At 42.7% G+C, this 19,260-nt stretch overlaps 2 protein-coding genes across 2 annotated transcripts; both read right to left on the reverse strand.

Annotated features, from left to right (window-relative positions):
* Nucleotides 1-24: 24 nt before the first annotated feature.
* Nucleotides 25-5,479, reverse strand: nipsnap1 (nipsnap homolog 1 (C. elegans)). The gene is made up of 10 exons (XM_056591673.1): nt 5,266-5,479; nt 4,245-4,372; nt 3,766-3,811; nt 3,518-3,612; nt 3,210-3,280; nt 2,626-2,766; nt 2,096-2,127; nt 1,015-1,109; nt 651-734; nt 25-274 (listed from the first exon to the last, which is right to left on the reverse strand). The coding sequence occupies exons 1-10, from the start codon at nt 5,337-5,339 to the stop codon at nt 210-212; spliced, it is 831 nt and encodes a 276-aa protein (XP_056447648.1). The 5' UTR covers nt 5,340-5,479; the 3' UTR covers nt 25-209.
* A 257-nt stretch (nt 5,480-5,736) lies between these two features.
* lrrc74b (leucine rich repeat containing 74B) lies at nt 5,737-18,815 on the reverse strand. The gene is made up of 11 exons (XM_056592459.1): nt 17,717-18,815; nt 15,278-15,370; nt 15,196-15,241; nt 14,080-14,222; nt 11,313-11,445; nt 10,451-10,657; nt 8,119-8,228; nt 7,202-7,317; nt 6,631-6,709; nt 6,107-6,202; nt 5,737-6,032 (listed from the first exon to the last, which is right to left on the reverse strand). Exons 1-11 carry the CDS (start codon nt 17,876-17,878, stop codon nt 5,907-5,909), a joined length of 1,311 nt encoding a protein of 436 aa, XP_056448434.1. The 5' UTR covers nt 17,879-18,815; the 3' UTR covers nt 5,737-5,906.
* Between the last annotated feature and the right edge of the window lie 445 nt (nt 18,816-19,260).

A 19,260-nucleotide genomic window follows, 5' to 3' on the forward strand; every position in this document is an offset into this window, starting at 1 on the left:
TTTGTTGAACAGGCCCTTTTATTATAAAACTATGACAATTATAATCATTATACTTGATAACTTATTAACATGGTACCTTTATTTTCCATCTTAACGACTTTGATTGAGGAATATAGGGTACAATATTAGAGCTTCCACCTCATGCAGTATTCTCATTGCTGTACTTTACTAACTGTACCAACGAAAGCCATTTAGTTTCAGTCAGCCGCTCACTGTAGAGGCGAACTCTGAGTGGGTATCATTATTCTGGACTCCATGCTTCTGATCAGGGGCACTAAGGAACAACATGGAACAGAATATTCAGCATGGAACCGATTATATGAATGTAGTAATTGTGTTTTGTTCATTGTTAAGTAATTAATCATTGAATGATTTGTGATTAAGACGAGACATTGTTGTGTTTGAAACTGCCAGAGTTTCTCATGTGAGATGTCACAAAACAGAGTCCCATGCATGCCCTCTGGCTGAGTGCTAGAGAGGTGTGGGGTGTGGGGTCATGCTGCAGAGCACCTTAAAGGGAGGGCTGGTGTGCAGGATGGGAACAACAGTTCCCTTATTCAAATTGTAGGGATTGGCCATATCTTAACTGTAGTTTGTGTCTTCAGACTGTGGGTGTCTTCAGTCTGTGTCTGTGTGTGTGTGTGTCGTACCAGTATAATACACCGTGGAATCCCAGCCTTCCTTCAGCCACGCAGAGTTCCTTGTCTCCTCGCGGGACTGCAGGTCTTTGTACGCTGTAAAGATCCAAAGACATTACGAACAAACGTTATCAGCTAAAAAACAAACAAAAAAACATGTTTTTAATGTTATTGGAAACAACGTTTACTGGGCTTTTAGCTGTGACAAACACATCTCCACCCCGATCAATAAACTTTTATCTTATTTTGACACTTCATTTTCTTAAAAAATAAATAAAATAAAACGCCAATAGTAAAGTTGGCCATTATTATGTTTATTTTATCGTTCTCATGATACATCATCAATTTAATGTGTGTCAGGCTTCTCTCCACTTACCCCACAAATGATGAACCACGTAGAGGTCTCCAATCTGGGAGAAGAACCCTCCCACCGCCTCGTTATTCTCCTGCCTGTATTTGATGGCCCTTGCCCTTTAGGTGCACACCGTCCAGAGCATCATTTATTGTGCCTTATTCTCCTGTCGGTCATCTTGTTTGTTAAATAGTTGGACCTGAATGCGGATTCCCGCATTCAGTTCCATCACCCTGGAAGTTGGCCGCCAGGTGAATCAGGCCCAACCATTAAGCCCAGTTCAGACCAAAGATTCACCTTGCAACGGCTTGCAACAAGACGGTTTTAGAACGTCGCAAGGGCGGTGTGAACGGGTCGTTGCAAGGAGTCGCAAGGAGTTGCCAGAGATTGAACATGTCAAATTGCACGGTCCAGTTTTAGAATGCGGCGATTTAACTATTTCTCTTCAGCCAATCACAGCACAGAACAACTTGTACGTCATGGCCTTACTCCGTCCCGGTACCGTACTGTCCAATCCAGCATAAAAATTTCAGATTGAAATATCCGATATCCGGAGAATGACAAAACACAGTAACTCTAGGCTACTCTCAAGCAAAATACAAAATTTAATTAATTGCAAACCTAACTAATCGCAAACCTAACTAATCTAACCTAACCTACGCAAATGATGCTGTTGCGGCTCTCAGCTGTGCCAGAGCGTTCACAGTTGCTAGGGAAACCACCCTCGCAGCCCGTTGCAGCGCGTTGCAGCCAGTGTGAACGGCCCAGTTTTAGAACGTCGCAGTCCGTCTCGTCGCAAGGAGTCGCAAGGAGTTGCGAGTTGCAAGCCGTGAATCTTTGGTCTGAACTGGGCTTTTGATAGTTAATCACCACCGGGGGTGTCACCAAATCAAAATTGAATGTAAAATCAAAATTTTATGCATTTGTTGAGTTTGTTATTATGTTGATTGTGGCTTGTCAACAAAGTTAAGGCCACAAACAGAAGTTTCCTGCATTTGGTATGTCTGTTGGCCTCATAAATATACACACTGACGGTAAATGATATTAGTTTAATGTAAGCTCAAATTTTTTTTTTTAGAATGACGTTTGACGTTTAGTTACGTACCAGTGGTTGCCCCATTCAATCATGGTGCCGGGCTGCGGAGGAAGCAGACAGATGAAGACAGATGAGTCCAGGGAGAGGCCTCTCCTCATAGTGAGGCACAGATAAAGCCATGTAAAGGCAGACGTTTATAAGAAAACATGCCTGATAGAAGACCAATGTGTTTTGATAAAGGCCCAACGTGTGGATGAACTGTGCCTTTAAAATCATGAAACAGTTAGCCCCCCGTTTACTTCAACACCCAGGAACTAAAACGGTTTCCCTTGCATCATGTTTCTGCTCTCTCTCTCCAGAAGGACACACACACACACACACACACACACACACACACACACACACACACACACACACACACACACACACACACACACACACACACACACACACACACACACACACACACACACACACACACACACACACACACGTGGGTAGAGCTATGTGCTGGGAGGGCCCTGGCCTATCCATCTGATGACTAATGCACCGCTAACAAATATTTCCCGTTGTCTGCAAAGCATGTTCCCTCGGGTTACCTTGAGTCTGTAGCTGCGCATCTCATAGATGCTGGGCCCCGGGCGGGGCAGAGGTTCGTTCCAGAAGCTGAACTCGAGGAGAAGCTGATTCTGCCTTGAGATCAACATTTTGGCCCGTTCCTGACGGAACTCTTTGTACTCCTGAAGAAACGGAGAACATGAGTAATATAATAAAATGGCAAGATGAAATACGGGCTGATTTTAAGGGAAGCATTTCTTAAGTAAAGTTAAATAAAGTATAGTGGTGGTTAGACCATACAGATTAATTGAACAGGTAACAGTCCCAAATATTGATCATTTAATGAGATTTAAGTTATATGTATATTTAATGAAGATCACAGTACATGACTACTGTTTACATGTATTTACCATTTTCACTGAAGGTCAAATTTTTTGTTGATTTAGTTGACATTGGTTGTAAAAATTCTTGAGGAATTCTCTAGGAACATGATGAAGATCGGCCCAGCAGAAATGCTCTCAAATCGAACCATCTGCATTTCTACATCACCCTGCTTCTTAAAATGGACAAATAGCGCTGCGTACCTTGTAATATTTTTGCATGTCCAAATAAACCAATCACGTACCTTGTTATTGTTTAGTTTGTCCAAGCATTCCGTCAACGCAGGGTAGCCTCCCCGGTAACGCCAAAGATGTACTAGCATAAATCAAACAGCAGATGATGCTGTTGCATTGTAAAGAAAATAACTTAGCTGTGTACTGATTGTCAAATGGTGAATACACTGGGTGTTAAAGACAATGTTTGCAAAGTGATTGAACTGCATTTGTTTTATCGAAGCGTGTATTAATATTGATTTCTGCCCACCTGTGAATCCTATTCTATGCATGCCAAGATTAATTTAGATACTGTTATTTTTGTTCAACCAGCATTTACCGGCTTGGTCTTGCTCTCCGTACCACGTGTTCCAGCTTCCTACCACCTCACACGGATAGTCCTGGTCACGGTGAAGTTTATTCTGCACCTCGACCCTATAGGAAGAGCAAGGGTCAATATCCCAACTTGAAAAAGCATGAACGACGTCAAACGTCATTGTTGGACACCAACATCACAACGCAATCTTGGCTGACTGTTGTGAAACAAAGATTGAAAATAAAATATTTCCATGGAGAACTGAAACTCACTCTAGCTTGTTGTAAGCATCTAAGCATTCTGGTTTCACGTTGTGAACTGTATGTAAAAAAACAAAACAGATAGTTAAAAAAAACATGTCAGAAGAATGCCTTACATTGTGTGCACTTGATAATTGTCTAGACCAATACATGTTTATCTCATGCATACACAAATAATGTGTCAAAGAACAGCAGAGGCCAGCGATAGTGTTTCTCAAAATATTCCTTCCGATGTTTATGGGATAAAGCATGCGTTTCATGTCCACATAAACACGATCCAATTTTTCTCTCATGTTACATTTAGCCCCTGGAGCAAGTTTGCATTCCATTATGGTAATGTTTTCAAAAACAAAAAAAGCTGAATGTATTAGACCATACACTGGTTAGGTTTTGTTGTAACCCAACTGCATCTCATTTGGGTTAAACATTGAGCTGGAACAATCATGTGCATATGACCATCCCATGCATGTAAATGGAAGAGGGCAACTTACACTGCATCTTAAACAGACTGCTGGTCTCCGTCTTGGACAGCAGGTTTGAGTGGGCATCTTTCCTGGCGTCTACTTTGTGCACAAACAGAGAACGGAACCATCCCTTCTCACCGCTTTCTGAAAACCTCCTACACACTCACACACAGAGATTTATTATTATTTTTTAAATGGCACAGCAATAATAATGGAACTTTAGATAGAAGGCTATGTGTACTTCATATTCAAACAACATATTTCGTTTACCATTGTGCATGCAGCGAATAATATGCAAGAAATGCTGTATATTCTAAGTCTGTATCACGTTCAACCCCCTTCACATTCATATGTTGTACATACATCTGTTGTTCTCGGACTAGCAGTTCAACCGTTTGAACTTCCTCAAGAGAAGGAACTGTTACTACTGGTAACAAGAACAGAGCTGGTTGAGATTCTCACCAAATCTTTGTTAAATATAGCCTTTTCTCTTTGAAATGAAGAGTGTGTTCATGGTGACAGAGAAGGAATGGGCTAATTAAAAACGACATTCAAAACAGCCAGAACTCTCCCATTACAGAACACTTGATGAAACACTGAAACCACCATCCCCTCGGCCGCTAGATTACTGAAGGATAGACAGCAATTGTGAAGGACAAAGTTCAGCGGTGCAGCAAATGAGTGCTGGTTGGTTACGTTGTCACAAACGTTATTTTATTATGATCATGGTGGTAGATCATGTATACAAGGCCGTTTCATTTGGAGTACTGCAGTTCTCTGCATTCTCAGACGAAGCGACAGAAGATAATTACCAAGTACCTCGTATAAGTAATAACTACTGGTCTCTAACTTGCAGAAGGAAGAGAAGGAATTGCGAAAAGGACTTGCAGGTTGTTTACTGTTGTCGACAGTGGCTCCACAGTGAGTAGGACTAACCGTTAGTAGTGCAGTGTGTGGAAATGCAGAGCCTATTATAAGGAAACGCTGTCACCAACAACCTTGTGTTGACACCGCATAAATCTACCTGGGCTTTGGAAATACAACTTGCCTTCTGGTTTGCTGCAGATTCACACAATGCCGCAGGACACGGACCTCACGCCAGACAGCACTTGTCGTCGCCATCTTGCAAAACTTACACGAGATAACGAATGGTACAGTCTTCTTTAGTTAATATGTGACAGTCTCCTGGACTCAACTAGTTTAAAAAAACGTGTGGGGGCGGTTGTGGTGGAGAAGGATAGCGCAGCCAGAGGGAGGAAGTAGGCCTACTCTCTTTTAAAGAAAACATTGGACTGCCTTTACTTTGTACCTTACTTGTTGTTATGGTATTTTCTTATTTAATAAATGAAGCAGTCATACAAATTATTCGATAATTCCGTCGTTGATTAATGAAGTGTTTTTTTGATATTTCCAATTAAACATTCAACAGACAGAAAAAACGTCCCTGTAGGTTGCTGTTGGCATATGATATGCGTTTAAATGTCACCAAGGACTTCCTATTCTTTTTTTGGTATCTTTATTGACAATATGCAAACTGGAGTAAGACAACATCAAGTGCAGTACCAATTCATTTATTGTATTTTTCATTATGTTAAAACTACAGCAATGTTACAATAAGCCTATTTTGTACCACCAAGGACAATGAAATGTAGACTACATTTTGTTTAACCCTATAGTTTGACTGTAACATTAGGGTTTTCCAGCTTTCTTTGTTCTGAATGTGTCTATTTTGCCTCCATGTTTAACAACAAGCATAGGGATGGTCTCTTTAACTATTGTATACAAATCTTCAAAATCCTGGTTAACAGTCATGTCCTGGAGAAAGATGGAGAAAATCAAATGAGCTGTTGGATTCTTTAGATTAACACTTATTATTGAGTCCCACTTACAGCAAAATCCAAGGTCTCTAATCCGGATTGTGGGTTTCCCTGTAAAGACTTCATGAATCCATAGCAACCAGCATTCTGAATGGGGTTCCGTCCCATCTAGACCATAAGAAAATGCATTAAGGAACACAGCAGAATTGTGAATTGGTTATTTCTTGATGCAGGTGGGCACACACACAAACACACCTGCAATGTTCAGCATATAGCAATAGCATTTAACAGGCTAAACTGTTTGTGTGAGGACCATCCAGACTACACAAAACACTGAATAGTGATTGGATGAACAACATGAGGAATTGTCTGGGAATTCACTGAGCTATATAATGGTCTATGGTTTGAATAAATATGAAAAACTAAGCTAAAAAAATGCATAGTTTCTGCCTTTACTTGCGAATACACTATTTCAGTCTGTCACAGCTCTGGGGATTATGCCCGATCGTGAATGTTAAAATTGAAAACACTGATTTATGTATTTCATTGATGTCAGTCTAGAAACTGGGACTAATCTTCTTTTAATGGCCGCTTACATTGAGAGATTTCAGCGTTTTGTTGACTCGGAGGCCCAGAGCAAGATGGATCGCTCCTTCAAGAGGTACACGGTTGTTGCTGAAGCAAGAGATGAACACAAAAGATTATATATATATATATACACACACACAAATTGAGTTTTTGGGTGTGAGACAGGCGATCTAAAAATGCATCACTTTTCTCTGTTTATGTATCATGTGAATCAAGGGTGTGGTAAGATCAGATAACCATTTCTCTTTTGGAAGTTTCTTTTAGGGCAAACTTTTTGTTTTTCCCGAGATAACAACAGCTTTGTGCGTGTTTTTTGAACGACATTACCCATGGGAGACACATCCACGGAACAGAGATTTCGACAAGAGTATGCAAATGGAAATCACCAGGCATTTAATAAAGAATCTGCAGGTTTCTTTTCTTTTTTTTTGCCTCTTATTATAACCAAATAAGGTAAGACTACAGAGACCTTTCAGTATTGCTAGATGAAAGCAGATCTTAACAGATCTAACCCGTGCCCCTTGCAAACCCAATTACATGCTAATTTGATCACTGGCAGCAGATATAACAAAGACCCACCTTATGTTCAATTCTTCCAGAGTGTTGTTCTCTTTGAGTGCCTCTCCCAGAGCAATGGCTCCTTCCTTCCCCAAGCCATTGAAAGACAAATCTAATGCTCTGAGAAATATGTTTGCCTAGAACACAGCAGAGGAGCATGGCATTTGCAAACCATGACAAAATCGCTAACCACATCAAAAAACTGTCCTGAGGTGGATGTGAAAGTATATTCTGTAATAAGGTTACGATAAAAGCACAGAAACAATTCATGCGAGTGAGCGGCTGATGTGGGCGCGGGGAGCAGATAAATGGGGCTCTTGGGTCCTATCTTTGAGGTCTATCATAAGCTTTATGATCCAGGTCATCTCCAATCCGTACCTCAGCACTATGCTCTTTAGATCACCAGACCAGACCTCTTAAAAAGTTTTGTTCCATTGGTAATCATTTGTTCCATGAGCTTGTTAACAATAATATGATATAATTTTCACAAAAACCCTATAATAGATCAACAGAATTAAATTATGGGGGTTGCTTTATCTAATATGGAGTGAAGCCAACTCTTTATATTTCATAGCTGAAAAAAGGCAGAAGCAGCTATAAAACTGCTATGTATCTATTGTTTAAAAAGAACAGAACAAGATGGATATATTGCACATTGGGATTACAATACAGTACAATATCTGTGATGGAGCTAAAGTTTCAAAGTTTCAGGTTTTATTAGTCTTGTGCACACTTACAACAGTGGCAGTCACTATTGACCATGAAAGTGTATATAAAAGATATAAAATAGCGGTATCAGATATCAAATAGCGGCCCTGGACCTTATGTGCATATACATATATATAAAAGATATATATATGTATATGCACATAACTGGCAACTGGGACCTGAACCCAGGGTTACTGATTTGTCCTCTAAATGTACACTGTTCTGGTTACCCCGAGGCCCCTGGCCAGCATCACTCCTCCTCTCCCTCTTATGGAGTTCCACGCCAGACCGAGCCATCGCAAGCCGGTGTTCTCAGACAGACACTTCCCTAAGCTCTCCCCTGCATGATGAAGAAGAAGAACAAGGGAGAAGCGATGGTGACTCAGATTGCGGCAAACAAAATTAAAAGCAGGTAACAAAGTGGGCTACATTGTGTGACTTCTCCCTGATGACTGTGTGAGAGACCTAATAAGCCTTTTGAGATGCCTCAACAGCATTGTGTATTTTGTGTAAATGACCCACAAGTAAGGGGTATATATGACTTTATGTTGCATTTGATCAAATAGCGGCCCTGGACCTTATTTTGTCCAAAACAACTGAAGGATTTTACTCCTTAAATCCTGGTAAAAACGTGGGTGTCCACACAGAAGGTTATGCCCCCCTGGCTAACAGGCTGTTCTGCTGTTGCAGGACATTACCTCAGCAGCACTGCTACACAATCCCTTCATTAAGAGAAGCAGGTGACATTTCACAGACCCTTTCCAGAGCTTCCTACAGCAAACACAGGTGTCAGGGTTCCCACTTATTATGGCTCCGGTACAGTGAGCACAGTGAGTGTAACAGTGGATAACACTATTGGGGAGACCACAGGCTGGTCATGCTAGGGCTGCGACACACACTCACACCTGATGATAATGTTAGGAGCTACAGTTGCATTTCACCCTGCTGCATCCCCTCTGTGTCCATTGGTGTTGAATACAAATTATGTGTTAATATTTGGTTAATATTTAATATCTAAATGATAGCATATAAGCATATAAGCACACACACACACATATATATATATATATGCTGTTTTTAGAGATAATGCTGTGTGAGCAATCATTTGTGGAGTGTAGGAAGTGTGACTTCATCAAATTGATTCAGATTATTTTGGGAGCGGTGCCACCTTCACCAACGCATGAAGGTAGCTGTCATCTCCACAATATTGAATCAGATGAGTGTAACAGATTGCATGATGTTTTCTGTGATCAATTGGTCTTGTTTTCTCGAGTACTCTTGACCTTTGGGGAAGGCTGTCCTTTATGTCGTCTGTACACGCTGAGGGGGGAATGGGTGCTCCATGGCATCGTAGTGTGGGTAAGTGTCAACACCAACCAAAGGGCAAGAGGGACACCATTCTTATCCACAATTGTTGATCCATGTGATTAGCCCCAAGAGTGTGCCACTTCAGCAAACCGAACCCTACCTATTTAAAAACTGAAAAAAAGCAGATTGACACCCACTCACTTACTGTTACCGTTGAACAGCGATACCACCATTAGGGTGTATTGAATATATTCCCTGATATTTACAGTAAAGGCAGTCTGGAAGAAAACTATACCCAGAAAGGATGTCCTTCACCTTATGTTCTCGGAAGTTGTAACTTGAAGTCACTTTGGGGCATGAGGAGATTATTTCTTTCATTGTCTGCTAGAAGTTATGCAGGTTGTATTCCTTCCCCAAGAAGTGCGTGAGTCTTCCTAGCACGTTCTTGTTCCAGACGTTGCCTGTCAAGAATGTCTCATTCACATGATAATTGACTGAGGTTTTAATAAAGGCTAATGTTCTCGACCTTTGAATGCCAACAATATCTTCCACAAGAGCAGCCATCTGAGAAGCAAACGAGGTATATGCCAAAAATGAGCAGCCTGTGTATGTGTGTGTGTTATCCGAGTGTGTAAGAAAGGAGGAAGAAATGAAAATGGACGCCGTTGTAATTAGATGAACCATTTGATGCTTATACCAAATATCTGTCAACCCATTCAACAAACATAACCTCTGCCCCATTTACGCACAAAGGAAGTCATTATTGACCCGAAATGAGGTCCTTTGGACTTACATGTGTAGCGTAATATCATTACCAGTAATAACCGATTAGGATATCAATGGAACATTTTAAAGGTACAACATTTAAAGGGCCTTCTGAAGGCCAGCCTTTTGTAGTCTTTAATTATATTTAATTTACAGAAGGAGATAAACACAGTAAACATTTCATTTTGTATCACAGCTACTGTTTCTATGTAACATGACCCCACAATCCTATCTCACTATATATCTTCCTTAATATCATGCAGTGTATGGCAATGTGCAATGTGTGTTTGCATACGTGAGGGGAGTGAGAAGTGAGCATAAAAAAAACGATCTATATATATTTTTATTATCTGTGAAAATAGTGTTGCAGCCCCTGGAATCGCTCCCTCATTCCAGTGTCCTCATTCCTCTCTCGTCAAGACTATATATTTCTGCCATAGCAAAGCAGCTTCTGGCGTCATGGCGATTGGATCCAGGTGTGGCGGTTACCTGAGTGTTCCCCCAGGCCATTGTGGCTGAGGTCCAGGTCCTGCAGCTTGGTGTTGGTGGTGAGAGCTCGGCACAGGTGCTGGGCCCCCCACTGGCCCAGGAGGTTCCCTGACAGACCCAGGCGCACCAAGGTGGTGTTCTCCTGGAGCATGCCGCCCACCGCACGCCCGCCACGCTCCTCCAGCCGGTTGTCTGACAGGTCCACCTCTGGGGATCAGATGACATTACCGGCATGACTCAGAACCCATCTGGAGGGGACTGGCTTCTCATTTGGTCACAAATGGCCACGATGGCTGTTGTTTTGCTGCTGCACATCACTACCGACTACTTCTGACTTCTTTCTTTGTTTTGGTGCACTTGTTGATTCATCATGTGGTAAAAATCAATGCGCAAAGTTTACAGATTAAGAAACGAATGGCCGCGATGGCTCATCACTGATTGAGGCTGACAGCCATCGATTCTTTGTCATTGTGACGTTAACAAGAATGATGCCAAATGAATAGAAAAGCCACAGTTCTCTCGAGAATCCCAACCTCCCATTCCATCAACCCCACGTATGAAAAGTTGAAGTTTGTCATATCGATGAGACACTCATGCCCCCTAAGGTTGGAGAATGTGGACAACAGGGTTCGTGGCAAGTGAGTGGGTGAGACCTGTGGAAGGAAAAAATGTATAAAAAGAAGAACCAAACAAGTGGTAAAATGTGTGTGCGTTGGTGCATGCCTGTGCTAGTGGGCACGCAGACAAACCTGAGACTGTGTCTGTGCATGTGTGTGCTTATGCGTGCGTGTGCGTGTGCGTCTGCGTGGGTGTGTGAGTGTGAGTGAGTGCTTTTTGGGTGTGTATTTGTGTGGGAACCCACCTGTAATATAACAATTTTCTTTTAACATCTCTGCCACGGCGGCTCCGCCCATCCCCTCCATCCAATTATCTCGCATGTTCAGCTTCTGGATGGAAGTGTTGGTTACCAAGGGAACCGCCAGCGCTTTCGTACCCTGTAGAGTACACCCCCCCCCCCCCCCCACCCCAAGAAAAAGAGACTGTTTGATCACCACTCGTACCACTATTCTTTCGATGTCGGATTATAGTGATTGTGTGTGTGTGTGTGTGTGTGTGCGTGTGTGTGTGTGTGTGTGTGTGTGTGTGTGTGTGTGTGTGTGTGTGTGTGTGTGTGTGTGTGTGTGTGTATTTGTGTGTGCGTGTGCGTGTGTGTGTCTCTCTCTGTGTCTCTAGGTGCACGTGTGTGTGTGTGTGTGTGTGTGTGTGTGTGTGTGTGTGTGTGTGTGTGTGTGCGTGCGTGCGTGCGTGCGTGCGTGCGTGCGTGCGTGCGTGCGTGCGTGCGTGCGTGCGTGCGTGCGTGCGTGCGTGCGTGCGTGCGTGCGTGTGTGTGTGTGAGCGTGAGACCTAGCCATCTAGAAATTACTAAACATAAAATGTTAAATTTGGTTAACAAAAAAGTTGCATTAATCATTGGTTTCATTGTCTAATCTAGACATAGTCAGAATCAATCAGGACATCCAATCTGCCTGCCGGGCATTGCTTAACACAAGACATACAAGTGCTAGCACATCTCTCTATGTGACAAAGAAATCTTTTACTTTATGTACTTAAGGCCACACTGGTTCCATTTGTGATGTTTTCTCGCTGAAGAAACTCATCACAATTATCCCGTCATCACTGGTTTAACACAGGCACCTGCTTCGACGGCTTCGTTTAGATGTGTGATGATGTGTGAGATTGCTGAGAGAACTTGATATTCACAAAAATAATTAACTGGTTAATAACCGTGTTTGCACTGTTTGAAAGCTGGATAATATTCCTAAATATCCTTTGGAAAAGAAACAAAGGTATTCTATTATATATCTATTAATGTTCTTAATACATGTCAATGTCTGCATAGCATGTTTTACAGTGGTAAATAAACAAATCTCCACACTTTCGGACATTGAATCAAAGAAAATAGGGATTCCCATATTTTGATCAAATTAACAGCTCTTTTGCTATCAGTGACAATAGAATGAAGTGTTCAGTTGGTTCACTTCACACAGCAGCTTGCAGAGTGAAGGGATGGGTTTTAAACCAAGTGTTCACCTATTACATGTGAACAAACCAAGACTCAGCTAAGACACATTATCCACGTTGTTCTCGATGGTCACTGATTGAGTTATGGGGACCTATCTTGCATCCGGCGCAATTGACTTTCTCACTGGCGCATGTGTCGTTGCTAGTTTGCAACTGGCGCAGAGCGTTCTTTTCCCTCCTGCGCCACGCGTCGGTAAATTAGGGAATGATCTTGCGCCCAAAGGGGCGGTTCGGCGAAAGGAGGAGGCGATTTCTGGCGCAAACGTTCCTTCCCTGGTGCTATTTTGCAGTTTCAGAAACCACTTGCGCCACAAACCAGGAAATACCTGGTTCAAAGTCAGTGCCGCGTTGTTCAGATGCTTTTTTAAGGGCGCATGCATATTGTTGCTTGTGCACTTCGTGCATACACTTTGCTTCTCTCATCTACCTAGCCACACATTCTTGGTAAATTATTTGGGAAAGAACAGCTGATACAGCGGTAATAAGTTGTACTTTTAAATCAACACTGTACAGCAAACACATATTTTCTTGACACAGACATCGTGATCAAGCCCATAACTTTTAGGATTGATGGGTATTTGATCGTGAGAAAACATTGTTTTACCGCGAGTGAGTGTTAAAAAGAATGAATGAATGCGGGCGCGTGTATGTGTAAAAGAATTAATGAATGCGGGCGTGCGTGTGTGCGTCCATCTGTTTAAACATACGCAAACTAAACACGTAACGCATAATACAATCCATGGCAATGTATATTAACGGGGGGACACATTAGGAACACAAGTCGATAACGATAATGCATACAATACTGATAAGAAACGATGTTTATAATGTATTGCGTATATCAAAGTAGAACCACAGTTACCGCATATCATATGTGTGTTAAGTTTTCTTTGCCGAAATTTATTTGAGGACTCTGAAGTTGTGGTGGAAGTTGTGGTGGAAAACCTTATTCCATGTGTGAATTAGGCCATATTATTTGGCCATCAACTGAGCCATTTGAAGTTTGAAATGCATGTGCATCTGTCTCATCGGAGACTGCAGACGCTCTGTCAAAATATCAACTCGTCAGATTCAAATGCCCATGGCTCTTAAAGGGGATTGGAGCTGGCACTCTCATTGGTTTATGGCACGTTACGCCCAAAGCACACCTACGGGTAATTAGGCTACTAATTAATTTTTGCGCCGGTAAAATAGCGACATCACCATTGAACCGCCCACAAAGCAACTTGCGCTTGGCGCTTCACACTTGCGTTTCAGACCGTTAAAATAGGGCCCAAAGTGTTTGTTAACAGTGGGGAGGAGACCTCGGGGAAAACCCAGGACTAGGTGGATAGATTATATCTGATATATCACCAATGGCCTGGGATTCCCCCCGTCAGAGCTGGTCAATGTGGCCCGGGAATGGGAAGTCTGGGGCCCCCTTCTAGAGCTGTTGCCCCCCGTGACCCGAGCCCGGATAAGCGGTTTGGAAGATGAGGATGAGGTTAATGTGATTAGGATAGAAGACCTCCGGCACACGCCTTCCTACAGGAGGCGCTTTGTGTTACCTGGGGCCCTAGGCCACGGTGAGCCAGAGACAGCTCGCTGCTCTGCATGTTCTGCAGGACGTAGGAGGCGGGCACCACCTGAAACAGCTTACAAGCCTCCACGTAACACACCTGCCCGGTTCGGTCGTATGATCCTCTTGTGACTGTAAAACATGAAGCATTTAGAGATGCAATAGAATCATCTCTGGTTACATACATCTCTCTCTCTCTCTCTCTCTCTCTCTCTCTCTCTCTCTCTCTCTCTCTCTCTCTCTCTCTCTCTCTCTCTCTCTCTAAAGTGACTTTGGATATTCCCTGAAGGAATTCCCGCCTCTTGGAAGCGCATTCAAACCAGATGGTTTCCACTTCTGATTTGTGTAGAGTGGCTGACACAAAAGGCTGAGATGAAATCATTAAGATGCAAATACGGACCTCTGTTCATCCGCACACGTGTGTGTGTGTTTGTGTGTGTGTGTCTGTCTGTGTGTGTGTGTTTTATTCTCCATTCTCCTCTGTTTTCTCAGTGATGGAGGTGGGCAGTGTGTGATCACAGTCCTAGAAAAAACATGGTTTTGCGTAGTAGGATCCATCTCTTCGGACTCGATGGTGAACAGAAACTCTCTCTCTCTCTCTCTCTCTCTCTCTCTCTCTCTCTCTCTCTCTCTCTCTCTCTCTCTCTCTCTCTCTCTCTCTCTCTCTCTCTCTCTCTCTCTGTCTCCCTCTCTCTCTCTCTCTCTCACACACTCTCTCGCTCTGTCTCGCTTTATCTCTCCTTCTCTGAAACCTTTTAAAGGTCCCATGGCATGCCACCAGGTGTGGTGTGATTAGCCGCTAAAAGCCGTTTTGGAAATCTGCCCCTTATGACATCACAGGTGGGCGTGTCCACCTAGATGTGTGACGGATAGATGAGCAACGCTTGCTACAGTCCACAGGGTAGGCTGGTAGACTGATCTATCCAGCACACATTTGGTTGGACGCGCCCACCTGTGATGTCATAAGGGGAAGCTTTCCAAAATGGCTTGTACCGGCTAATCACACCAGACCTGGTGGCATGCCATTGGACCTTTAAGATGAAACACCCATGTTTAGAATTTTGACTAAATATATGCAGCATATATATCATCTCTGTTTCTCTACCTTCCAGCTCTAAGTCAGTGTCATAGTCCTCCTCCTCCTCCTCCTCCTCCTCCGTCACCTCCGCCTCCTCCTGTCCATCCGCCTCCTCACTGCAGTCTCGCACCTCCCCTGGAGGACCTGCTGGCCCACGCAAGTCACACGCTGCCCAGGCCACGGTCTGCTGCCCAGAGAGAGACTGGAGAGGAAGATACGGGGAGAGTCAGAGAGAGATAGAGAGAGTTACTTTTATTGTTTTTACATGTCTCAATGACTTTTATTCCATCATTGTCATCCAGACATGTGATACATCATAGGCCATACATTTCTTTCCCTTTTGTTAAATTAAACCAAAAAATAAACCCTATCGTATTAAACATGGAATATTATTCCATCAGTGGAGTCTGCTAAACATGTCATAACACCACCGATGGTTGAAAGTCATTTTACAGAATGGAAAAACAGCTGCCACCCTGCCATCACAAAACAATTTCTGATTGAACAGATGTCTAACTTTCCCCAACACTGTCCATAGAAGAGAAAACAAAGTTAACAATCTGAAACATTATGTAAAAAAATGAAAAAGGGTTAACATTCATTAGAAACTTCCTTCTATGTGGACAGACATTGCAGTTTATTAATGTGGAAACGCTTCTGCATATTAAGCTCTGTCAGAGTGGCATTTTTTAAATCCGCAGTAGCGGAGATGAGAAACAAATTATAGTCAGGGAAAAAAGAGGGACTGCTAATTTTGACCCCTTGTGTCGTCCAGGACCTCGTTCAGTCTAGTAATGGAATATAACTTCTGCTTGCCCTTCTGAACAAGCTGCTCCAGAACATCTACACTTCTGCCCACTGCAGGTTGCAGCACGTTCTCCATGAGAACTCCCTCATATTCATTCAAATCAATTTCAAATTCATCATCTTCGGAACTGCAGGTGGTGATGCCCCAAGCCGATGGAAGTCGGCTTTTCAGGTGTATCAATGTTACAGCTACTTGGTAGAAAATAAATATTTAAATAATCCGCAGACATGGGCAAAAGAGCTAATTTAAACAAACACGGCACTCACACAACTAACTCAGAGACAGAGAGGAAAGGGGAGAGATAGATGAGAGAGAGAGAGACATGGAGGTTTGATGGAGGGAGACAGAGGGAGGATAACTTAAAAGAAGCATTAAATCAAGGCATTTATTCTGGAATAATCTTTGATGATATTTGTTGAAAAAATATTTACATTCCAACAGCAATCAATGAATCAAATACTGGCAAAAAAAAGAAACATAATCCGCTATCTGTGGTTGTCACAGGCCTGCAACAAGCCGGTCCAATATTTTTATTTGACAGAATGACTGATTGGATGGCTAATGTGTCTTTCTACCTACCCACCCGGCTACCGTCACACACTCTGCGCCCCGTGCACCCATTGGGCATGACCAAATTGTTCTACAAGGCTAGGCAGACCTACGCTAAAGCTAGCAGCCTAATCACCTATATTATTGGAGTGGCTTTGGAGGGAGACCAAAAGCCACTCCACTAGCTTTGGTTGAATCTTTCTTTCTTCTCTTCTTTGTTTTGTCTTTTTAGATTGTTCATTATTTTATGCAAACCTTCAATTTGTGAAAGGCAGATGGATATTTGATGCGGCACTATACCCTGGAGCATGCAGATCTGTGAGCTGAATTAAGAAACGACGTAATTAAAATGGATTCTCAGAGTGAAAGCAAGGTTGGATAAAAAGAACAGGTCAAATGGGCCTGGGGTCTAGAGATCGCCTCAGACAAGGACAGAACCACACTAAGCTCACATTTACGAGCGAGGCCGCATTATTAGCAATCTTCATGTGTTTGAAAGGGGAGCCAAAAGCCCTGTTCGACTTTTGTTTTCAAAACATACTCTGCATTCTGAGTTGGTCCAGCAGAACTTGTTATTATTTTGAGCACATCTGTGAATGCCAATGTCACGTCAGAAGTGTCTCACAGGTCACATCACAGTGTGCACAAAAAACTTTCCAGACTCTGCTCACTTGATGCCAATCTCCTCTCTTAGGGTTGACTGTTTAACTGCCAAGAAAAAAACTGCTTTATGGCGGCTTAGCATATCAGCCAAAATATAGATCTTTGTAGAAGTTCTTCTAGTCTGCACGATTTCTCTAGTTTAACTTAAGGAATGGGATCACCCTGAATGTAGAAAGAAAGCCTTCAGGCAAAGGCAAGTAGGATATTATAATTAGAGTAAGGGTTATGGTTAGGCTCATCTATACTATTATAGTAAGGGTTAGGGTCATCTATACTAGTGAGGGTTAGTGTTAGGGTAATCTCAGTACCAGCATTCCCATACGCACAAAGCCTGGGTCAGAAAATAAATGCTCCAAGGGGCAGACTTAAGCCTTGTTTCTTGTTTTGTTACAGAGAATGGAGTGGAGAAAGCTTTCAGGTAATTGGTGTTCTTCAGCAGTTTCTACATGTTTTCATTCGAAACCTTAAGAGACAAAACTATTGTTCAAAACAAATATGAAGCCAGCAGATAATAATCTTAAGGCCTACCTGGTCGTCCACACCGTCTCTGCTGAGGAGCTTCGGAGCCCTGCTGGGGGGCCTTTCACCCACTCCTCCTAGCTCTTCTCTCTCCCACTCTGTCTCCTCATCACCGTCCTCCAACAAGGAGGGCAGCAGGGACCCCCGGGCCAGCCTCTTCCCACTCACCATGACTCTAACAGCTCCACCACTCTGGTCTCCTCAGCACTATGGTCTCCTCTCAAGGTCCAGAATAAATATTACTGCAGATTCATCTATCTTTTACTTAGTTTTATTTACCTTAGTAGTTATCAACTCATCTATTTGGTTGACCAACAGCTTGGATCAGAGGGCCAATCTCTGCAGTGGACTGCACCTGTGGCTTTGCAGTACTCCAGCATAACTTGTTCTATGAGAGGCTCCTGCGTTGTGACCAATGATTGACAAGCTGCTTGACCTATCACAGTGCCTGCTGGTTCACTTCCTTATTTCAAGCCACGAATCAGAAGAACGGGAGCTTTATTGTTTGTTTGAATAGTGTGCCTCTGTTGACTGGTAACTATGGTGCTGACTGTGTCCCAGCAATGCTGAGATTGGTAAGTTGTTGAGCGTGCTGAGCAGAAAAAGACTCACACCACTTAATGACTCCCTTCTAACAATCTATCCTGAAAATACTAACAAACAGGGCTGACATTTAAAATCTGTAAATGACTAACCTGGTAGGTTAATGATGCTTCAAAACAAAGGTTGTTGTAGAAGTTCCCCTGGCGATAATTATTAACCTAGCAATAGTGGTTTACCTAGCAACAGTAGTTTAACTAGTGTTAGTATTTTTTCCAGCATTAGTTGTTTACCAAGCAATAGTATTTAGGGTTAGGGTTAGAGATACAAAAAGTTGTTTACCCAGCGGTAGTAGTCTACCCAGCGGTAGAAGTTTACCCAGCGGTAGAAGTTTACCCAGCGGTAGAAGTTTACCCAGCGGTAGAAGTTTACCCAGCGGTAGAAGTTTACCCAGCGGTAGTAGTCTACCCAGCGGTAGAAGTTTACCCAGCGGTAGAAGTTTACCCAGCGGTAGATGATCACCAGCAGCCAGCCAACAGACATATTCTGTAACCATGCTAAATGAAATGCAGAGTGGTTGCAGGTGATGAAGGTCCTTGATGGATTACACAACAGGCTCCCTCACGAGGCCGGTGGTGGCATTCTCCGGGTGAACGAGGATGTGGTTGCACAACACTAGATGAAGAGGCCCTCAAAGCCTGTGTTTCATCCTGCGAAAGGTTGCCCCTCACAATACACTCATACTCGTACAGTGTCGGTAAAGAGAGCTATGACAGGAGAAAATCATGCACCCCGCCTGCTCACCTAAGGCCTAAAGCACACGCGAGACACCGAATAAGGACAAGACTTTGGTTGTTGGATTTTTTTTTTTCGTTTATGTCAAGCAGAAAAAAAAGGACAAATAATAATCATAGAATTACAGAGTCAAAATACATTCTTAGAAAAAGTCAAAGATGTACTATTTTTTTGATTTTTTATACTTGAATATATATATATATATAAGCTATGTATAG

The sequence above is a fragment of the Gadus chalcogrammus genome, chromosome 6, assembly GCF_026213295.1.
Source record: "Gadus chalcogrammus isolate NIFS_2021 chromosome 6, NIFS_Gcha_1.0, whole genome shotgun sequence".
NCBI classification, from domain to species: domain Eukaryota; kingdom Metazoa; phylum Chordata; class Actinopteri; order Gadiformes; family Gadidae; genus Gadus; species Gadus chalcogrammus.